The sequence below is a fragment of the Chaetura pelagica genome, unplaced genomic scaffold (assembly GCF_000747805.2).
Source record: "Chaetura pelagica isolate M959 unplaced genomic scaffold, ChaPel_1.0 scaffold244, whole genome shotgun sequence".
In the NCBI taxonomy this organism is placed as follows: domain Eukaryota; kingdom Metazoa; phylum Chordata; class Aves; order Apodiformes; family Apodidae; genus Chaetura; species Chaetura pelagica.
Genome location: NW_009953719.1, coordinates 912,969 through 929,188, shown reverse-complemented (window position 1 = coordinate 929,188; position 16,220 = coordinate 912,969). Strand labels below are relative to the sequence as shown.

General features: G+C 38.4%; 1 protein-coding gene across 1 annotated transcript in view; it reads right to left on the bottom strand.

Annotated features, from left to right (window-relative positions):
• The window catches only part of DOPEY2 (dopey family member 2), a 47,289-nt gene that overhangs the window by 17,431 nt on the left and 13,638 nt on the right, over nt 1-16,220 (bottom strand). The window contains exons 4-17 of the mRNA XM_010000414.1: nt 14,601-14,790; nt 13,657-13,755; nt 12,812-12,935; nt 12,023-12,123; nt 11,456-11,570; nt 8,886-9,006; nt 8,273-8,392; nt 7,593-7,698; nt 7,000-7,191; nt 5,469-6,162; nt 3,994-4,262; nt 3,031-3,183; nt 1,890-1,990; nt 1,035-1,225 (exon numbers count right to left, since the gene is read on the bottom strand). Of these exons, the coding sequence (XP_009998716.1) occupies nt 1,035-1,225; nt 1,890-1,990; nt 3,031-3,183; nt 3,994-4,262; nt 5,469-6,162; nt 7,000-7,191; nt 7,593-7,698; nt 8,273-8,392; nt 8,886-9,006; nt 11,456-11,570; nt 12,023-12,123; nt 12,812-12,935; nt 13,657-13,755; nt 14,601-14,790 (2,576 nt within the window). The remainder of the gene's footprint in view (nt 1-1,034; nt 1,226-1,889; nt 1,991-3,030; nt 3,184-3,993; nt 4,263-5,468; nt 6,163-6,999; nt 7,192-7,592; nt 7,699-8,272; nt 8,393-8,885; nt 9,007-11,455; nt 11,571-12,022; nt 12,124-12,811; nt 12,936-13,656; nt 13,756-14,600; nt 14,791-16,220) is intronic.

Genomic DNA, 16,220 nt, shown 5'->3' with positions numbered 1-16,220 from the left:
CTTGGGCCAAATGGTGCAGTGTCTCATACCCAGACCGCTCCCAGTAATCCCAAACCTGATCAGACTGCCAGCCTGCACAGGACTCTGCATCTGGAGTGAATTCTGCCTCCATACCTGCCTCAGTCTTCCTCAGCTGCTCCCCACAGGTCTGTGTCATACTCGTCTGTTCCATGTTTGATGTTCAAATCATACGTGGTTCACAATGGTTCTTACTATGGGTCTTAAAATGGACACCTTCTGGAGATCAAATTTAGCCTACCAAGGTAAAGACGCCCTGCCATATTCTTAAATCTGATTGGCTTGAGGTCATCTTCAAATCCAAACATCTCTCCTTGATTCTACATCCTCTGGGATACTTCCAGACTTATGCCACACGGGCTCAGCTCTCCCCCTTGAATCAAGAGGGATCTTTTGGCCAACTCATTTTAATTTTTTGATCTTAGCAGAATTAGGGTTTTTTTTGTGTGTGGTGTGCCCTAAAAAGTAGGATGTTCCTCACAACCTGTCTAATTATTTTAACATGATGCTGAATAAAGAAACCTAGTATGAGGGTGCATGGTGTGCTGGGCAAGCCTGGGTGGAGAAAGTAAGTTTTGCCTGTCCATCCTGCCTACTGGAACAGTTCCTGGACTGATATAGTCACCAAACTGCTCCTGGATTTCTGTTGGTTGCAGACCTAGTTTTGCTCAAGAAGGGATCCTATGAACAGTGAACACACATGCTGTGTGGATCATCTGGGAACAGCAATGAGAAGTGTGGGACAAGATCCCAGAGCAAAGCAGGGAGCAATCCAAACCAACAGTGTAGGTGCAGCCACCATAATAGAAATTATCATTAGGCCTTCAACTAGCATGACTTACTCCTGAACTCTGTTTTATGCATCACTAGATGCTTGGATGAGGAAGAATCTATGGAACTAAGACAACGCAGGGTAACAAGGTGCCACTGGTACTTCAGAGACCACCTTCAGTAGGTGTTCAGGAGTATGCAATGCTATTTTAGCACTTACAGTTTCAGTCCAAGAACAGTTTTACCTGCTGAATTTTTCTGTTTGATGTAGTGGATGGACGTGCGCTGTGTCTTTGGATGAAGCAGCAGCAGCAGGACTGGTTCAAGAATCCGTGCAACATCATTAAGTGAAAGAGCACGGATCAGCCAGCCCTGTGCTGCAGCACCAATTGCACCATCTGAACAATTGAGACTGTCCAGTACCACAAACAGAGACCTGAGTGGAGAAATCAGAACAAAAAAGTACAGTTGAAATCCCTAAAAAAAGTTAACGCAAGGAACAAAACAGTGGCAGGGCACAGACAAAGCACATGTTCAAGTAAGCACCAGCCAATGGGTCACATCTGCTAACAGTAACTTGATCATGCACATTTTCCAGTTGAGATCAAGTCCACATGCATTTGTAGAAGCAAGGCCATACGTATACTCACAGTTTAGAAGAGCAGCATATTTTAAAGTTCCTTCATGTATTTACTGTAAAGACTTTTAATGCTTTTGTCTCATTTTATACAAGGGCTATGATAAAACCAGATATATATATTTTTTTTCCTTAAGTAGCTGGGTTCTATTTTCTTTGGAAAAAAATCTAGACCACTCCAAGATAAAAAAATATCTGCTATAAAGAAACTTGTCCACAAGCTACTCTTCATATATGATGCTCTTTCTATTTTTACAGAAACTGCTTTCACACAAGAAAATGCACCATGCACATGGAGTGCTTTGCAAAGATAATCATGCCAGAAAGTTGAAGAACTTCCTTTTGCTCATTTTTTGTTCTTTCTACAGAGAACTTTTTTCCCACCTCAGGAAAAAGAACAGTACAAAACATGTTATAGTTAAATATATAAATACAAGTCCAAGCCAATGGAAATGAAAAATACCTATCAAAGGACCGATTGTGAGAAGTCACTCTGCTGCCCTGGATCTCTCTGGTCAGATGCCACATGACAGAGAATCTGAACAGTGCTTCCAGCCTTGTCCCCTTTGCAAGGAAACAAGACAAATACATATATTTTTTGCAGTATTTACCTCATAATAAAGTTTTAGTGATTTTTAAACCTCTAGTAGAACAACAGTTATTGTATAGACCACTGCTAATCTTTCTTACAAAGTTTGAAAGCACTTTTCTGTTCTTCAGCAGACTAAATCAAAATGCCATATAGCCACGAATGCACAGCCAAAACTTAACAGCCACAGTGTTTGTAGTAGCAAAAAAAAGACACACTAATACACCAAAAATGTGTATCAGAACTCTTGTGTATAAACATTTTAGTCTTGGTTTTGCGTTAGGGGCATTTAAAAGTCAGATGACACACAGGAAGACACTGGCATATGAGGTAGTGTTTATTACTGATAATTTTGTTTGAGAGCTTTTAAAAGGTTTCCAAACTTCTAAGTTTCAAAATTGCAAGAGCAAATATACGAAAACAATACCAACAACTGAAGGTGGCTGTGCTAAGTTTTATTGTGCAAGGCACTTCTCACAAATATACTGTAAGTTATTAAAGAACTGTTCTGTCATTAAACTACGTAAGTAAAATAATTAGTAACTGGATCACTTAAAATACAGATTATATATTACGAAAGCTAAATACTAAGATGGACACAGGGTCAACATTATGTTGACACACACTTACAAGGATAATAAAGTCTTTTGTTGGAATAATAAGTTTACAAAATCAACACAAAATAAAATTATTTTAGAGTTACTGGTGGAGCTGGGTCAGTTTGGAAATACTGGCAAAAATGGTGAATTTTTAGATACCACATGATTTGGGCTGAAACTAAAAAAGCTTCAGCATTGACTCACAGAGCTTGTATCCAGGGATTAAGTTTAGCCATAGTGCCATGATAGTAATAGTCCCAGGGAACTGTAGAGTTGTGGACAGAGTCTGTTGGACTCTTGGAAGACAGAGAGACCACAGGAGTGAAGACGTGGGGTGCAAGGGAACTGGAGGCAGTCTGGGCAGCACAGGAACAACTCAACAAAGATGAAGGGGCTTCAGTGAGTACAGGACTTACTTTATCATGATCCAAAAGTGCATGGCAGATAATGTCTTCGCAGATATTTGCTGATGGTGCCAAGCAGTGCAGCCTGTAGAACAGTTCCACACAGGCAATATGATGCTCCCGTGTCTCTTTGTTCAGCTGATTCCAGAGGACACAAGCTACTCTCTAGGGAAAATAACAATGATTTAGAAAAATAATACTATTAGCCATTTCTTCCCCAACTTGACAGCTTTTCATTGCATAAATGCCCTCTATTACCAAAAGGGTTTTTTCAAATCATCTTAGTTTAGCAAAGAGCAAGAATTCAGGTAATACGGTCAGACCTAAAGCAATGTAACTTTCCTGCCCTAGTAGGTCAGGTAATTCAAATGTACATGTATCAGAAATAAAAAAGAAAGCTTTTCTGCTTCTGTTTTCTGGGTCAAAACTTAACAGGTTGTATATGTTAGGCACAGCAATTGGAAACACAGTAATTAAGAAAAAGATCTTGGAATCAACACTCATATCAACACTAATATCAAGGAATGGCCAGGAGAAGGAAAGCATCTTTGAGATATATATACTCAAAACGAGGAGGATGGAATGTTTTCATTATTATTCACCCACTAACATTTTCTCTCATCTGAAAACTTAAGAGTGGTACCAAAGTACTCTAAAGGGTAACTTTCAAGCTAATGAAACCAAACCCTTCAAGTCAGAAATCAACTGTGGTTATTCAACATTAATTTGGACACTATACCATTTTAAAGCATTAAATCATTTGAAAATAACCTGCTGCTTTTGAACATCCTGTTGGGAAGCACAAAAAGAAGAATGCAATTACTTTCAAATGCTTGTGGAAGCAAAAGATGGCAGTGTCTCATTACCACACAAACATGCTGCCCCAAACAGTCATGCAAACAACATTTGCTTTCCCATCCCATCCTTAGAGGTTCAGTGTAGTTGGGCAGTAAAAGAGAAAAAGAGAAGTGACACCTGGTAGAAATCTGTTTTTTCTGAGATGATCTTTAGAACTCCAGGAGCAATGGGAGGAAGGGTGACCATCTGTAGCTTTCCGAAGAAGGGGTTGTGGCCGGACGCTTTGTACCGCTTAATTCTGTCTTCTATCACAAGTGCCAGTGACTGGGAATGGTTGATCACCTCCAGCAGTGTGAAGATGGACACGTTCTGAACATAGCAGTCATTCACACAACAGCATATTGTCATTAAGGACTTCAGCCACAGGGGGAAGCTGGCATCACAACCTTCTCAGAAGTGAGAAAAAAAAAGTTTTTTTAATGATCTCAAGGTCATGGTCACATTTCCAAGAATTCTTCAGTCAAGCTCATGGCACCAAGAGACAAAAATGCCTGATCAAATCCAAATGTCATGCTATCATCAAGTCTCTTACTTCAGAAGGGACTTGCATCAAAGCAAGTTATATCTTTTCCCTATTTCTCTCAGCAGAAAGCTCTTGCAGGACCTCAGTAAACTAGTAACCGGTGGACTCCTGCTCTCCAGGGTATGTTTATTCACAACTAGTTTTTACAGGTTTTCCAGCTGTCACTGTCAGAAACAATAGAGGTCTGCTGTTCCAAGGATGTTCCTTCAGCTAGCACAGAGGCATACCATTTCAGAAACCATGAATCACTAAAGGAACTGATGTGGCTAACAGCAAGTCAAGTCATCTTTGTCTCTCCTGAAGGAATAATCACACACAGTTTCTTAAGGTGTTACTGGGAACAGTCTGAAGTACAAGCTTGCACGTCTGGTTTAAAATGCAAATGTTTTAACTGTTTTGCTAGCACAACAATACAATCATTCTTCCTTCTCCACCTCTGACAATTTCTGTATCACATTCACCGAATCACAGAATTGTCACAGTTCATAGAATCATCCTGGTTGGAAGGGACCGTAAAGATCATCAAGTCCAACCATAACCTAAATCCCCCTACCAAAACCTGATTTACCCATTCATCATATCCCTAAGCACTGTGCCTACATTTATTTTAAACACTTCCAGGGGTGGTGACTTGACCACTTCCCTAGGCAGCGTGTTCCACTGTCCAACCATTCCTTTGGTAAAGAAATTCTTTCTAATATCCAGCCTTAACCTCCCCTGGAGCAACTTCAGGCCATTTTCTCTTGTCCTGTCATTATTCACTTGGGAGAAGACGCCAGCTCCCACCTCCCTACAACCTCCTTTCAGGTAGTTGTAGAGAGAAATGATGTCTCTTAGCCTCCTTTTCTTCAAACTAAGCAATGTCAGTTCCCTCAGCCTCTCCTCATAGGACTTGTTCTCCAGACCTTTCATGAGTTTTGTAGCTCTTCTCTGGACATGCTGCAGCAACTTTACACCCTTCTGGTAGAGAGGGGCCCAGAACTTGTGTCTTGTGTCTTGCAAATGGTCAAGCTCACACTATTTGCATCCTCAGATGCTCAAGTTACCCAGTAAAGGAATCTTTTCTTACCCGGAACCTGAAATAGAGAGAGATACAACTGTTCCATCTCCTCCTCCGAAAGATAGACTGGGAATGTGGTACAATCCAACAAAAGGTGACAAGCCGCAGCAAAAGCTTCCCTGCAGTCACCTCTAAGGGGTCCCAAGACAAGCATCACTTGTTCAAAGTCCCACTCTTCCTCCTCCTTTCCCTTTTTACTATCAGAGCTGTGGTCAGAAGGAAGAGGATTAGAACTCCTGTTCTTGAATGGTGACCCTCGAACTGAGAACAAGTCTGAAAGCATTTGTTTAAATTGAGGTACAGTGATTTGCTTTGCATCCCATGGGCTCTTTTTCTTGCTAGCACTTTCAGGTAATCTGTAGCCATTCTCTTTTTTCTCTCTTCCGCTCAGATTCACTGCTGAGATACTTTCGTTACTTGTTTCTTGAAATTGCACCCCAAAAATGTATTTACTGGAAAACTTGGAAACCAGATCTTGCATGCAATTCAAAGTCTTCTGAATGCTCCCCCCTTTCTTCCAGACATCATCTCTCTCAAGGGTCACAGCTGGCACTTCCAAGTGCTCAGAGAGCTCAGGGGAGGAAGCACTGAGACCAATGCCACTGTCTTCTGACTTCAGGGGAGGGAATGCAGTCTCATCCTCTTCCTGCAGCACAGACTTAGTCCCCAAGGTTATGTCCACATTTTCCTTTTTCACTGGGCTCTAAAACAGGAATGTTAATGTGGTTAATATGGCACAGCATAGATAATTTTAAACTATGTAGAACTGTGGCAAGCACTGGGCAACAGCAATCACAGAAAAAAACCCAAACCCTGGTACTTACAATTTCCAGGCACAGACTACTTTTACAAAATCATAAGGCATAAGTATTTCTAAGCAGTTCAGTTCAATTGCATTTAATACCTAACAAATGTTTGTATAATCCTCACACCTTGACTCATCAAATACCAACAGATGCATAGGTACCTAGCAAATGAAAATGTTTCCTTAAAATAAATTAACTACTAGAAGAGCATTACATATGTTGGATTATTTCTAGTCAAATGCATGTATTTGTTCCACTGCAAAACTCTGGCAGGCTGTGCTCGTTTGACTGCTTTATGCCATCTATTCCTCATTCCCTATCATGCTCTCTTGCACACAAATAATACCACATTGTGTTAAACTAAAATATTAATTGAAAGCCTTGCAGACCTAACCAGCTGTAAAGCTGGGCTTGATTTGGCAACTTGACTCTTCAGCAACTGCATAGTTACATGCCTTTCAGAACCATTAAGATTATGTTCTTCTAAAAAGGTATTATAATAGCCCCAGTTTCAGACAAGAGTATGCTTTTTCACAAATAATTCAAACAAGTCAGAACTGAATACCCAGTAAAAATAACCAGGCATTATATAGCTCTGGAAGGGGCCAAAGAAGATAAGTTCCAAATATCTTTATTGCTGCAGGTATATTCTAGGTTAAAGTCAGGAGAATTAGCTAGTTAGTGTTATGCCACTAACACTTTTAAACATCTATGAGTAGCTGTAAAACACTTACCCCATTTCCACTTCCTGTCTCAGTGTCCAAATAGGAAGGTGGCATTTGCACTTTGCTAAGCACCTTAAAACAGGTCTTTAAGGCATGAGTGAGTTCTGGTAAACCTAATACTTCCATATTTTCCTGGAGAGACTGCACCATATAACTGAGCATCTGTGGAAGATACTGAGTCTGCACTTCAGAGTAGAGTTCCTAAAATAAATAAACATTGTTTAAAATAGTTATCACTTACTATTATTCAGCTCTCCAGCAAAACTGATCATTGATTAAGTCCGTTCATGAATGGCAAACACTTAATCACACCCTAAAAATCTTATGACAGTCAGCCAGCTACTGAGAGACCAAAAAGTCCCAGGAAATGATGTACCCAACAAGCAACAAGTACACTTTTTCATCTCTGTGACAGAATCACCATATGTTAAAATGCAAAATATTTTTATTTTGCTAGGCAATAGCACGGGTAGCCATATACAAATTAGCACATAAAACTATACTCTGCACAACATGCATATGTCAATTAGCCTATGTCAATTTCAGTTATTTTAATTTAATTTACTTAAAATTTCAAAGCAGTTAACTTCAGGTTGCCTTACCAAAGGAATCACGTCAAGAAGAAACACCAAGAGTGTGCAGAGCTCTGAAATTGTAGGAGGAGTGCTAATATTTTCAAGAGGATATCTCATCTGTGTGGATTTACTTCTGGATTGAGAGAAACATTGTTATGTAAGCTTTTTTCCTGTCAAAATTCTTGTTACAATAAAAAAGCTTCATTAAAACCAGCACAAAATACTAAACAGCTAGCCTTTCTGAAGCAAAGTACCAGAGGACTTCTAATACAGCAGGATAAAACGTTCCACAAAAACCACCTAGATTGTAGCTTGCATGTGGAATACTAAAGTGCTTCAGACTGAATCTTCATATGCAATCTTATTACTTCAAGCATAATATTCTCTGTTAAATTTAGGAAAAAAAAAAGAAAAGTATTTTAATTTTTCTTCAAAAGACACTTGTTCTTCCAATGAAGACCTCTCAAACTCTGTCCTCCTTGAGATGTTATTTTGAAAGTAATTCCTTTTGTTCTCAGTTTGCTTGTTTCCATCTAATTGTTTGCATTCTTGAATTATTTTAGAATGGAACTTACATATCTGTCTGATTCTAACATGTAATATGTCCTTTCCAGAATTTAAATGCTTCAGTAAACTTTATTATCTTACACAGATAGTTTCTAAATGGCAGTTTTAAGAGGAGCACTATTGTTTGACAGCATAAACACCTGAAACAATCTTCAAAACATCTGGTCATGTAATCCCAAAGAAAATCTGTGCTTAAGGATGTGATCAGCAAATTGACTGTTTTGACAATTTCCGAAGCATTTTTGTTCTCTTTGATTGCACTGTGTGAAAGGGAAAAAAAAAGGAAAAAAAGAGAAACAGATGTCAGTGAAGATTCTAAGAGCATGCACGTCACAGTACTAGCTGATGTGTCCTAAAATCTTTCCCACCCCCTTCTCTGCAAGCTAAAAGACATTGATAATTTAAAATCAAGGACTAAGTAATTCTGGAATAGCTAGAGTTTGAGCATTCTTCTCCCATATGAAAGAAATCAAGCCTTCAACTTTGAAAATCAAAAGGCTAAGATTTCTGTCACCAGAGTGATTCCTAGCCAATACAATTGGATTTAGTCAACACCAGCCATATGGAGGGTGCTTCATTTTCTTCTCTGCTAATCAAAGACAAATGAAGCATGTGTGGGGTAAAAGAGAAGTCAGAAAAATACCATCCTCTGTACAGAAGGCCATTGTGTTAAAATCCTAACCTTCCTTAGACTGGGTAGATTTTAATAAATCAGTTTAGTATAAATGATTCCATTCATAATTGAACACATACCTTGCAAGTATGTTGCCACTTTGATTGTAGCCGAGTTTGAGATCACAGCCAAGTGCATCTTTGCAGTATGAATAAAAGGCTCTAATAACTTCAAGGAACAGATCCCCAACTACCTGTGGCCCTGCAATTGAAGGAAAAAGAAATCTAGAAATTGCACCAAAGTGACTGCTAGGCAGCTCAGTTATGAACCTGTACAGACTTCAGTTAAGGGTAACTAGACTAGACAACCATCACCCAAATAGGAAGAAAATGCTTACATGGCCTTTTGAGATGTCAGATGTTTCAGTTAAAATAAAATTAAACATGTGGGATTTTAAAAAATTCTAATTAAACCCACCTGTTGTTAATTTTAGGAACTTTTTAAAGTGATACTTGGAAAGCCATAGCACTCGTTCTACACGACACTTAACTCCCTTCAGTAAGGTACCTACACTGCAATAAATTATAAGTAGGCATAATCATAACTGTAATCTGCAGGTCACATGCCAAAAATAAGCATCATGTCTGAATCCAAAAGGAAAACAAGCAGATATCTCAGTACTCATTTAAGATAGTAGCCTTGATAAAACTGTGAGGCACAGAAGCTAGAAAAATTGGCAAATTGAGGATGTTCAAATGCCTAAATATATATTTATATTAATGCATATTTATAAACAGTTTTAAGAAGAACATACTAATTAGGTGTGTGCTGACAACTGCACCAAATTTTCAAGGGTTAGTACTTCTTTTTTAAATCTGAAACATAATACCCTCCCCAAAAAATGTAGTATATAAAGCATTCCAATGAGTGATTCTAAAATGGAAAATAAATAATTAAGATGACTAAGAGTAGCAGAAGAGATCAAAGATTCTTGTTATGTTTTAGTTTACTATCTTTAAAAAGAAAGTTGCATTACTAAATCCATTTCAAAAGGAAGTTCAAGTCGTATTGGCTTAAGGCTGGAGAAGTTATATTTTGTGTGCTGACTGGAACATAAAGATTAAACTGTGTAATGCAGTTCAGCTAAATAACTTCTGTTTGTAGTTCAGATTAACACTGTCAGTCAAAAAAAACACAGAATAGGGTAGCATCTGTCAGATGCTTTCTAAATTAGATTAATGAAGAAATTAATAATGTAACCACCTTAGTGAAGTGTCTCTTCTTAAGCATTTTTGTTAAGAAATACAAATGCTTCATATAAGAGGCTTTAATAATGGTAGATTTTTAAATAAACCACAGCTAAAACCAGAAGGGAACATTAGCACCACTGTCTTCTAAACAGTCTAACAACTGCTTCCACTAAGACAGCATTCATTTGTTAGATAAGCAATCCAGAATCCTCATTTTTCCTGGCAGTTCTTTGATAATTCTTTTACAGAAAATGTGCTTAAGAGGACCTCCCTGACTCATGAAAGAGGATAAGCTCACCAGCTATAAAAGCCTGTAAAACCAACTGCCACTCGAGTTTTTAAACTTAGTATATGAATTTTAGTCTATGTCCAAAAGCTTAGTCAATGGTAACATCTCTGCCCCACCCAGGACAATATCTAGACCAATGCTTTGGGATACACTCAGTCCTTAAGATTCTGTTAGCTTCTCAAAAATAGCAGTTAACCAGTCTGTAGACTTTTGATACTGTCGGATTCACAGAATATAATTTCAAAGATTTATCTGCACGTGGTTCTTACAGAGTACTATTAAATCCTAAAAAAACTGTCAAGTCACTCTGGCTTAATTTTTTGATGCAGAAAGGAGAGCTTGCCCTTTAAAATACGGGGTGGCAGAGCCTCACCCTTCTGGTGCTGGGACATCATGTACACAACAGGACAGACATGTGACAGTGCGGGAAGAGGAGGAAGTTCTTCACAGCTCAGTCATGAAATCTCAAGCTACAGCACAGCAGCACCAGGCCAGCACAAGCTGGCAGTGCCACTGACAGAGGCACTTCGACCTCCCCACACCAGCAGCAGGTTATTTCCAACAAAGCACCTGCTGGTAAGTGGTAGTGGCCACTTTGGCAGCCGTACCACCACAGGCTGGCTCCCTGAGGGACTAGTGTCTGGAAAAGCAACACAGTCATAAGAGTCTGATGCAAGTGGTACCGGAAGGCTTGCAAGCACAGCCAAGCACTGGAAACAAACCCAGGCAAGAGCAGTACTGGTGGATTTCCAGATAGAAGCTGCTTTATGAAACTGAACTGAAAGAAGCCTGACAGTATTTTAGAGAATAAACTCCCAGGAACAAAATGAGCAGAATATTGAGACTAGAGCAGAAGTGGTTCTTTTTAACTAGCCCTTCAGATCACAGTTCTGGACATGGAAGAGCATTATCCTTACTCGGATACATCCATGCTACATAAAGGAGTGCTCAGCAGAAGAGCCACAGGCAACCCGGAGCGCCCCAGAGCACTCTTCTGAACCAGGTCCAAGACAAGGAACACAGCTCCTTGCACACTAATGATACAACACACACATACTTAGAATTAGGAAGAACTGTGCAGGGTGGTGTTTTGGGTCCTACTGCCAAAGCTGAAGAACACCAAGTTGTAACAGTTACTAGCAGTCATAACAGAAGGCACATGCAACATTACCTATTTCAGGTTTGTCAAGGAGACTGATTAGGATGCGGAAGGGTTTCAAATAAGCTTGATGCTGTTCCTCTGTATCAGACTCTGGAAATTTCTGATGTAAAATTTCAGTCAAACTCTAGTAAAAAGAAAAGATGAGAATGTTACATGTCAAAGAGAGATTGCCATTTTATTAAGACCTGAAGTGTTTCTAAGTTTGATTTTGTTCAGTCCTGATTACAACTGAACTTCAATTTTCCATACAAGGAAGACAAATCAATGATATCTCATCGTCTGTACTCAAGAGCTGATCTTATTCAGAGAAGTATTTTTAAATAATTCAGATAGCTCATCAAAGATGCTACCCTTTGGTTTCATTAGATTCCATTTGTATTGTAAGCACATACATTATTTGGATCAATGCAGCACAGCAGGCATTCAGATAGATGAAAATACAACCACCAAAAGGATGTTATCTTTATAGAGACAGAAAGCAAAAAACAAACCAAGTGGCACACAGAACAATTCTAGATGCATTTTACACTAACATTTAAAATATTCTAAATACATCTGTGTACAATAAACACCAACCTCAACTAAAAGATCTTTAGAATATTTTCCAAAAAAATAAATAGCATGGTCTTCAGACGTTGTTGAGTCTGGAGCAAAAGTACCACCTTTCATATCAGAGCCTACAAGATAAACAAGAGTCATGAGTAGTACAGAAAAAGACTACAGTACAGAGCATTATACACTCATCATGTATACATATATTGAAATGACACTGCATTTTAACCTTTGTTGTTTCAACACTTTGCTTGAAACTAGCTCACATACTGCTTAGGGGCAGCCCAGGTATCACAGTTCAAGGCATCCAGATGTGTTATATGGAACATAAATCAAAACCAAGGCCAGATCCAGACATGGGATCAGCAAGGACAACCTTCATGCATGGCTGCAGATCTTGCCCTGTTACTTTTACCCTCCTCTTAATGCTGTTAAAAGGAGGCAGACGGGGAGAAGCTATAGCTACAGCCCACGTGATAATTAATAGACTAGTACTTCCAAAAGAGCAAGATTTAAACAGTGCTCCGCTCTTTTCAGTCCACTGAACCACTTGAGAGTGAGCTGTGGATGGGACCGGAAATAATTCATCAGAGCCTTGGGTGTCAAGACAGTGAAATTAATCCACCTCTGAAGAGAAGACCTGTTCGCCAAATAAATACTTAATTTTACTAAACCGGTCATTAATAATGAAACAACACTTTATTTTATCAACATTTATTAACTACTGAAAAAGTGCATTGCGTTTTTAAGCACTGATTATTTTTTTATCTTGGGTACACAGGATAGTGACTATCACTCTATGTGGTACAGTACCTAGCAACCATGCGTATAATCTTCTATTGAGTGACATGTCTCTCCTCAACAATGTCTGTGTAGCTGCTGACAGAACACAGACTAAATCAGTCCTGCGCAACGGAATAGTGCTCTCATTGCAGTCCTAAGATGAAAAACAAAGATACTTTAGCTGTTGATGAACACTGAAACAATTCAGATTGGTAATGAGGGGTTTTTTTAACTGGTAATATGAATGTTTTGGAGAAAAAAGGCAACTCACCATCAACAAGAAAATATTTCGTGTACTAAAAATCTCAAGAAAGGGAATCTGACACTATTGTGATAATTTTTAATATTTAAAGAAAAGAGCTACATTTAAGCTAAAAATACTGAAGACTTCATTATGTTATGCCTTAAGACTTAAAATGACCTGCTACTTTCTAAAGTACTCACTATACTTCTAGGTAAGTTAGGAAATATGGGGAAGAGCTATTTTTTCAATTAATATTTTCTTTACTAGTCCTTAACAGAAGTATCTTAGTTTAGCACAAACAATTCCAAATGCTGAAATCCTACTTGGAAAAGGAGCTCTATATTTTTTCCATATGTAACTTTTCAGACCTGAATACTTCAAACACATTCCAAATACCACATCATATTCACTGTGAAAGCACATCTTCATTTGAAGCTGTAAGGAGTCTGAGAAGCAGCAGAGTCTCCTCTACTATGCATATTGATGGAGGAACAAGAAACTGCATCATCGATTTTGAAGGTACAGAAGTCAGACATTTGGCAGTGACAGAGGTAGGATCTGGATTGGCATCCCAGAAGACACCTTCCTCCACAAAAGTGTGTGTGCTGCAATACCAAAATAGTCCTCTTACCAAAGCTGTATAAAATGGGAAGAAGAAGAGAATCACTTCTAGAGTGTTTCTTTGCACAAGGACGTTTGAATCCAATACTGATACACACAAAGACTTCATCTGTAAAAGGAAAAGAAAGTACAACTGTGTTTTACTTCACAATAATATTTAAACTACAATCACTGTTAATAATCACAAGAAGGAAAGAGAACAAACTTGGTTACGTGTGAATAGTACATTTTAAAATAAGAGGACAGGAAGCCATTTAACTCCATCTCCCAAAATGAGTTAAAAAAAGTTTTGTGGAATACCGTTAAAAGAATCATTAATACTTATGAAATACTTGGTTTTGTAACACTACAGACTGTCACAGTGTAACATCACCAGCTTTCAGACAGAATGTGAAGCCTCTCAAAATGCAGATATTAAAATACTCTAGCTAGCACCCCAGTTACTTAATCACTCAAGTTTAACACAAGTTACTACCTACTGAAGAATTCCATTTTACTGAAAAAAGACAGTAAATTTCAGAATTGTCTTCCAGGACTGCAAAAGCTTTTGGAGAAATCCACATTAAACATTGTATATACTGTATTATGGGAAAGCTGGTCTTCAACCTTAAATGCAAATTCAGAACAAGTAGAGAAAAGATGACAAATTTATCTTCTGATTTGAAACAGTCAGTCTTTTAAGGCTGCATGCAGTACTGATTACCAAAAACCGCAGAAGCTTCAGGAAACTTGCATTCTGCATGCTAACCAGAACTAGTATGGGAGATTCTCTGCTATATTTCAGGTAAGATGCTCCCATGAAGTAACTGTATTAAATAATTCCATCAGCCTCTCATTCTCTCTCTCTAAAATATTTTTAAGAGCATGTCACTCGAATACAGAGAAGGCACATTCTGCTATTCAGCGGGTATTATGGTAGATAAGACTGTTCTATGAGGAGTGCAGTGAACTTACTGTGAGTTTATAATCCGTGCCAAGCATGTACTTCTGCTGTTTTCCAGATAGCTCTCTGTTGATGTGGCTGACAACAAACAGAGAAGCAGGCAGCCTGATGGATGGGCTGACCAGGACACTGCCCCAGAGTGCTCCGTAAAACACTTCTTGGCCCATCAATAAGGACAGTTTCACAAACAGAGCATCTGTTCTGTGTGGAAATATAATTGACGTGAGAAAATAGATTTTTGTTATTTCAGTTTTATACCACAAAAAGACAATTATACACAGAATTAATAATGTAGTTGACACGATTTAATTTCATTTCCTTATCTTTGTACCATTAGTATTGCCCTTTTCATGTGCAGATGGCTAGCATCTGATTGTACAAAAACAATTAAAAAAACACTCCTTTCTCAATGTGCACACTCACTGAAACAAAGCTTCTGTGCACATTTTGGAAGCTTCTCCAGTAATTATCTGCAAACATTAAGCTCTGACCAAATTACTGCAGAACCTCTGAGTGCAAAATATTTACAGTGAGAGGTGTGCAATGCTGAATTGGAAGTCATTTAAGCTGATGTAGACTCTGAAAGCTGATTTTATCAGTTTGAGAACTGGAAGATATCCTGTATATTTGTAATTAAAAATCAACGGGCTTAATTTTAAGTCACTGAGTGGAAGGAAAAAAAAAAAAAAAAAAAAGAGATAAAATGACAGGCTGTCAGTTATTGCACACAGGACCAGTAGGCAGAAATTAGTTTAAAGGCAATCACATTGGAGATCCTATGACAGAAGGCACATCCTCTGACTTAGCAACTCTGTCAGTACTCCAGTATTTTACTATAAAGTAAGAATTAAAACCTCACATGAGGAATGTAGAAAGGAGAAAACAGTAACAAGTCCAGCATACAAGAGGGAACATCCCCAATCTGAAGTTCTTTTCCATTTCTTGATAAAGTATCCCTCAAGCCATTTTTTCTTTTCTATTTTGTGTGTGTGTGCAAACTCATACATATGTATCTGTTTAAGAAGGAAAGTTTCTAGAATGAGGCATGACATGAGCTAGTATTTCTGCCACTTCCAAGAACAGCAGGGGATATATTAGTGTTAGTCCTCAAAGCTGAAGACTAAGGATGTTCAGTGGAGAGTCCCTCATGAAGACAAATTTAAAATTAACACATCTTTTTACAAGATATCTTGGTCTGTCTTTTTTGCACCAGACTCCTCATGCTAAGTAAACTAAAGAAAGACTTTCTTGTGTAATTTTTATATTTCACAAAATAAAATTAAACTAATTTTAGCATAAATTTTTGACAGTGAAATACAGTTCCTGTTTCTGATCCTGTTCGTTCAAGGCAAAGGAAACAATGCCACGAAGAGTAGGGAAAAAAGGTATAATAAAGCCATAAGTCTGATCTTGGAAGTTAATCTGCAGTTCCCATTAGCTCACTACTTTTTAGTCAGTTTCAGAATAAGCTGTCTCCCTAAAAAGGCTTCAGATGGACAGGAGATTTAATTCCAAGGGATCTCCTTTTTTCCCCCACACCCCCAGCAACTAGTGCAGTTGGAAAAAGAAAACTACACCAACACTTATAAACCTGCCTGACAAAAAGCACATACTGAAACTCATGTTCCTAC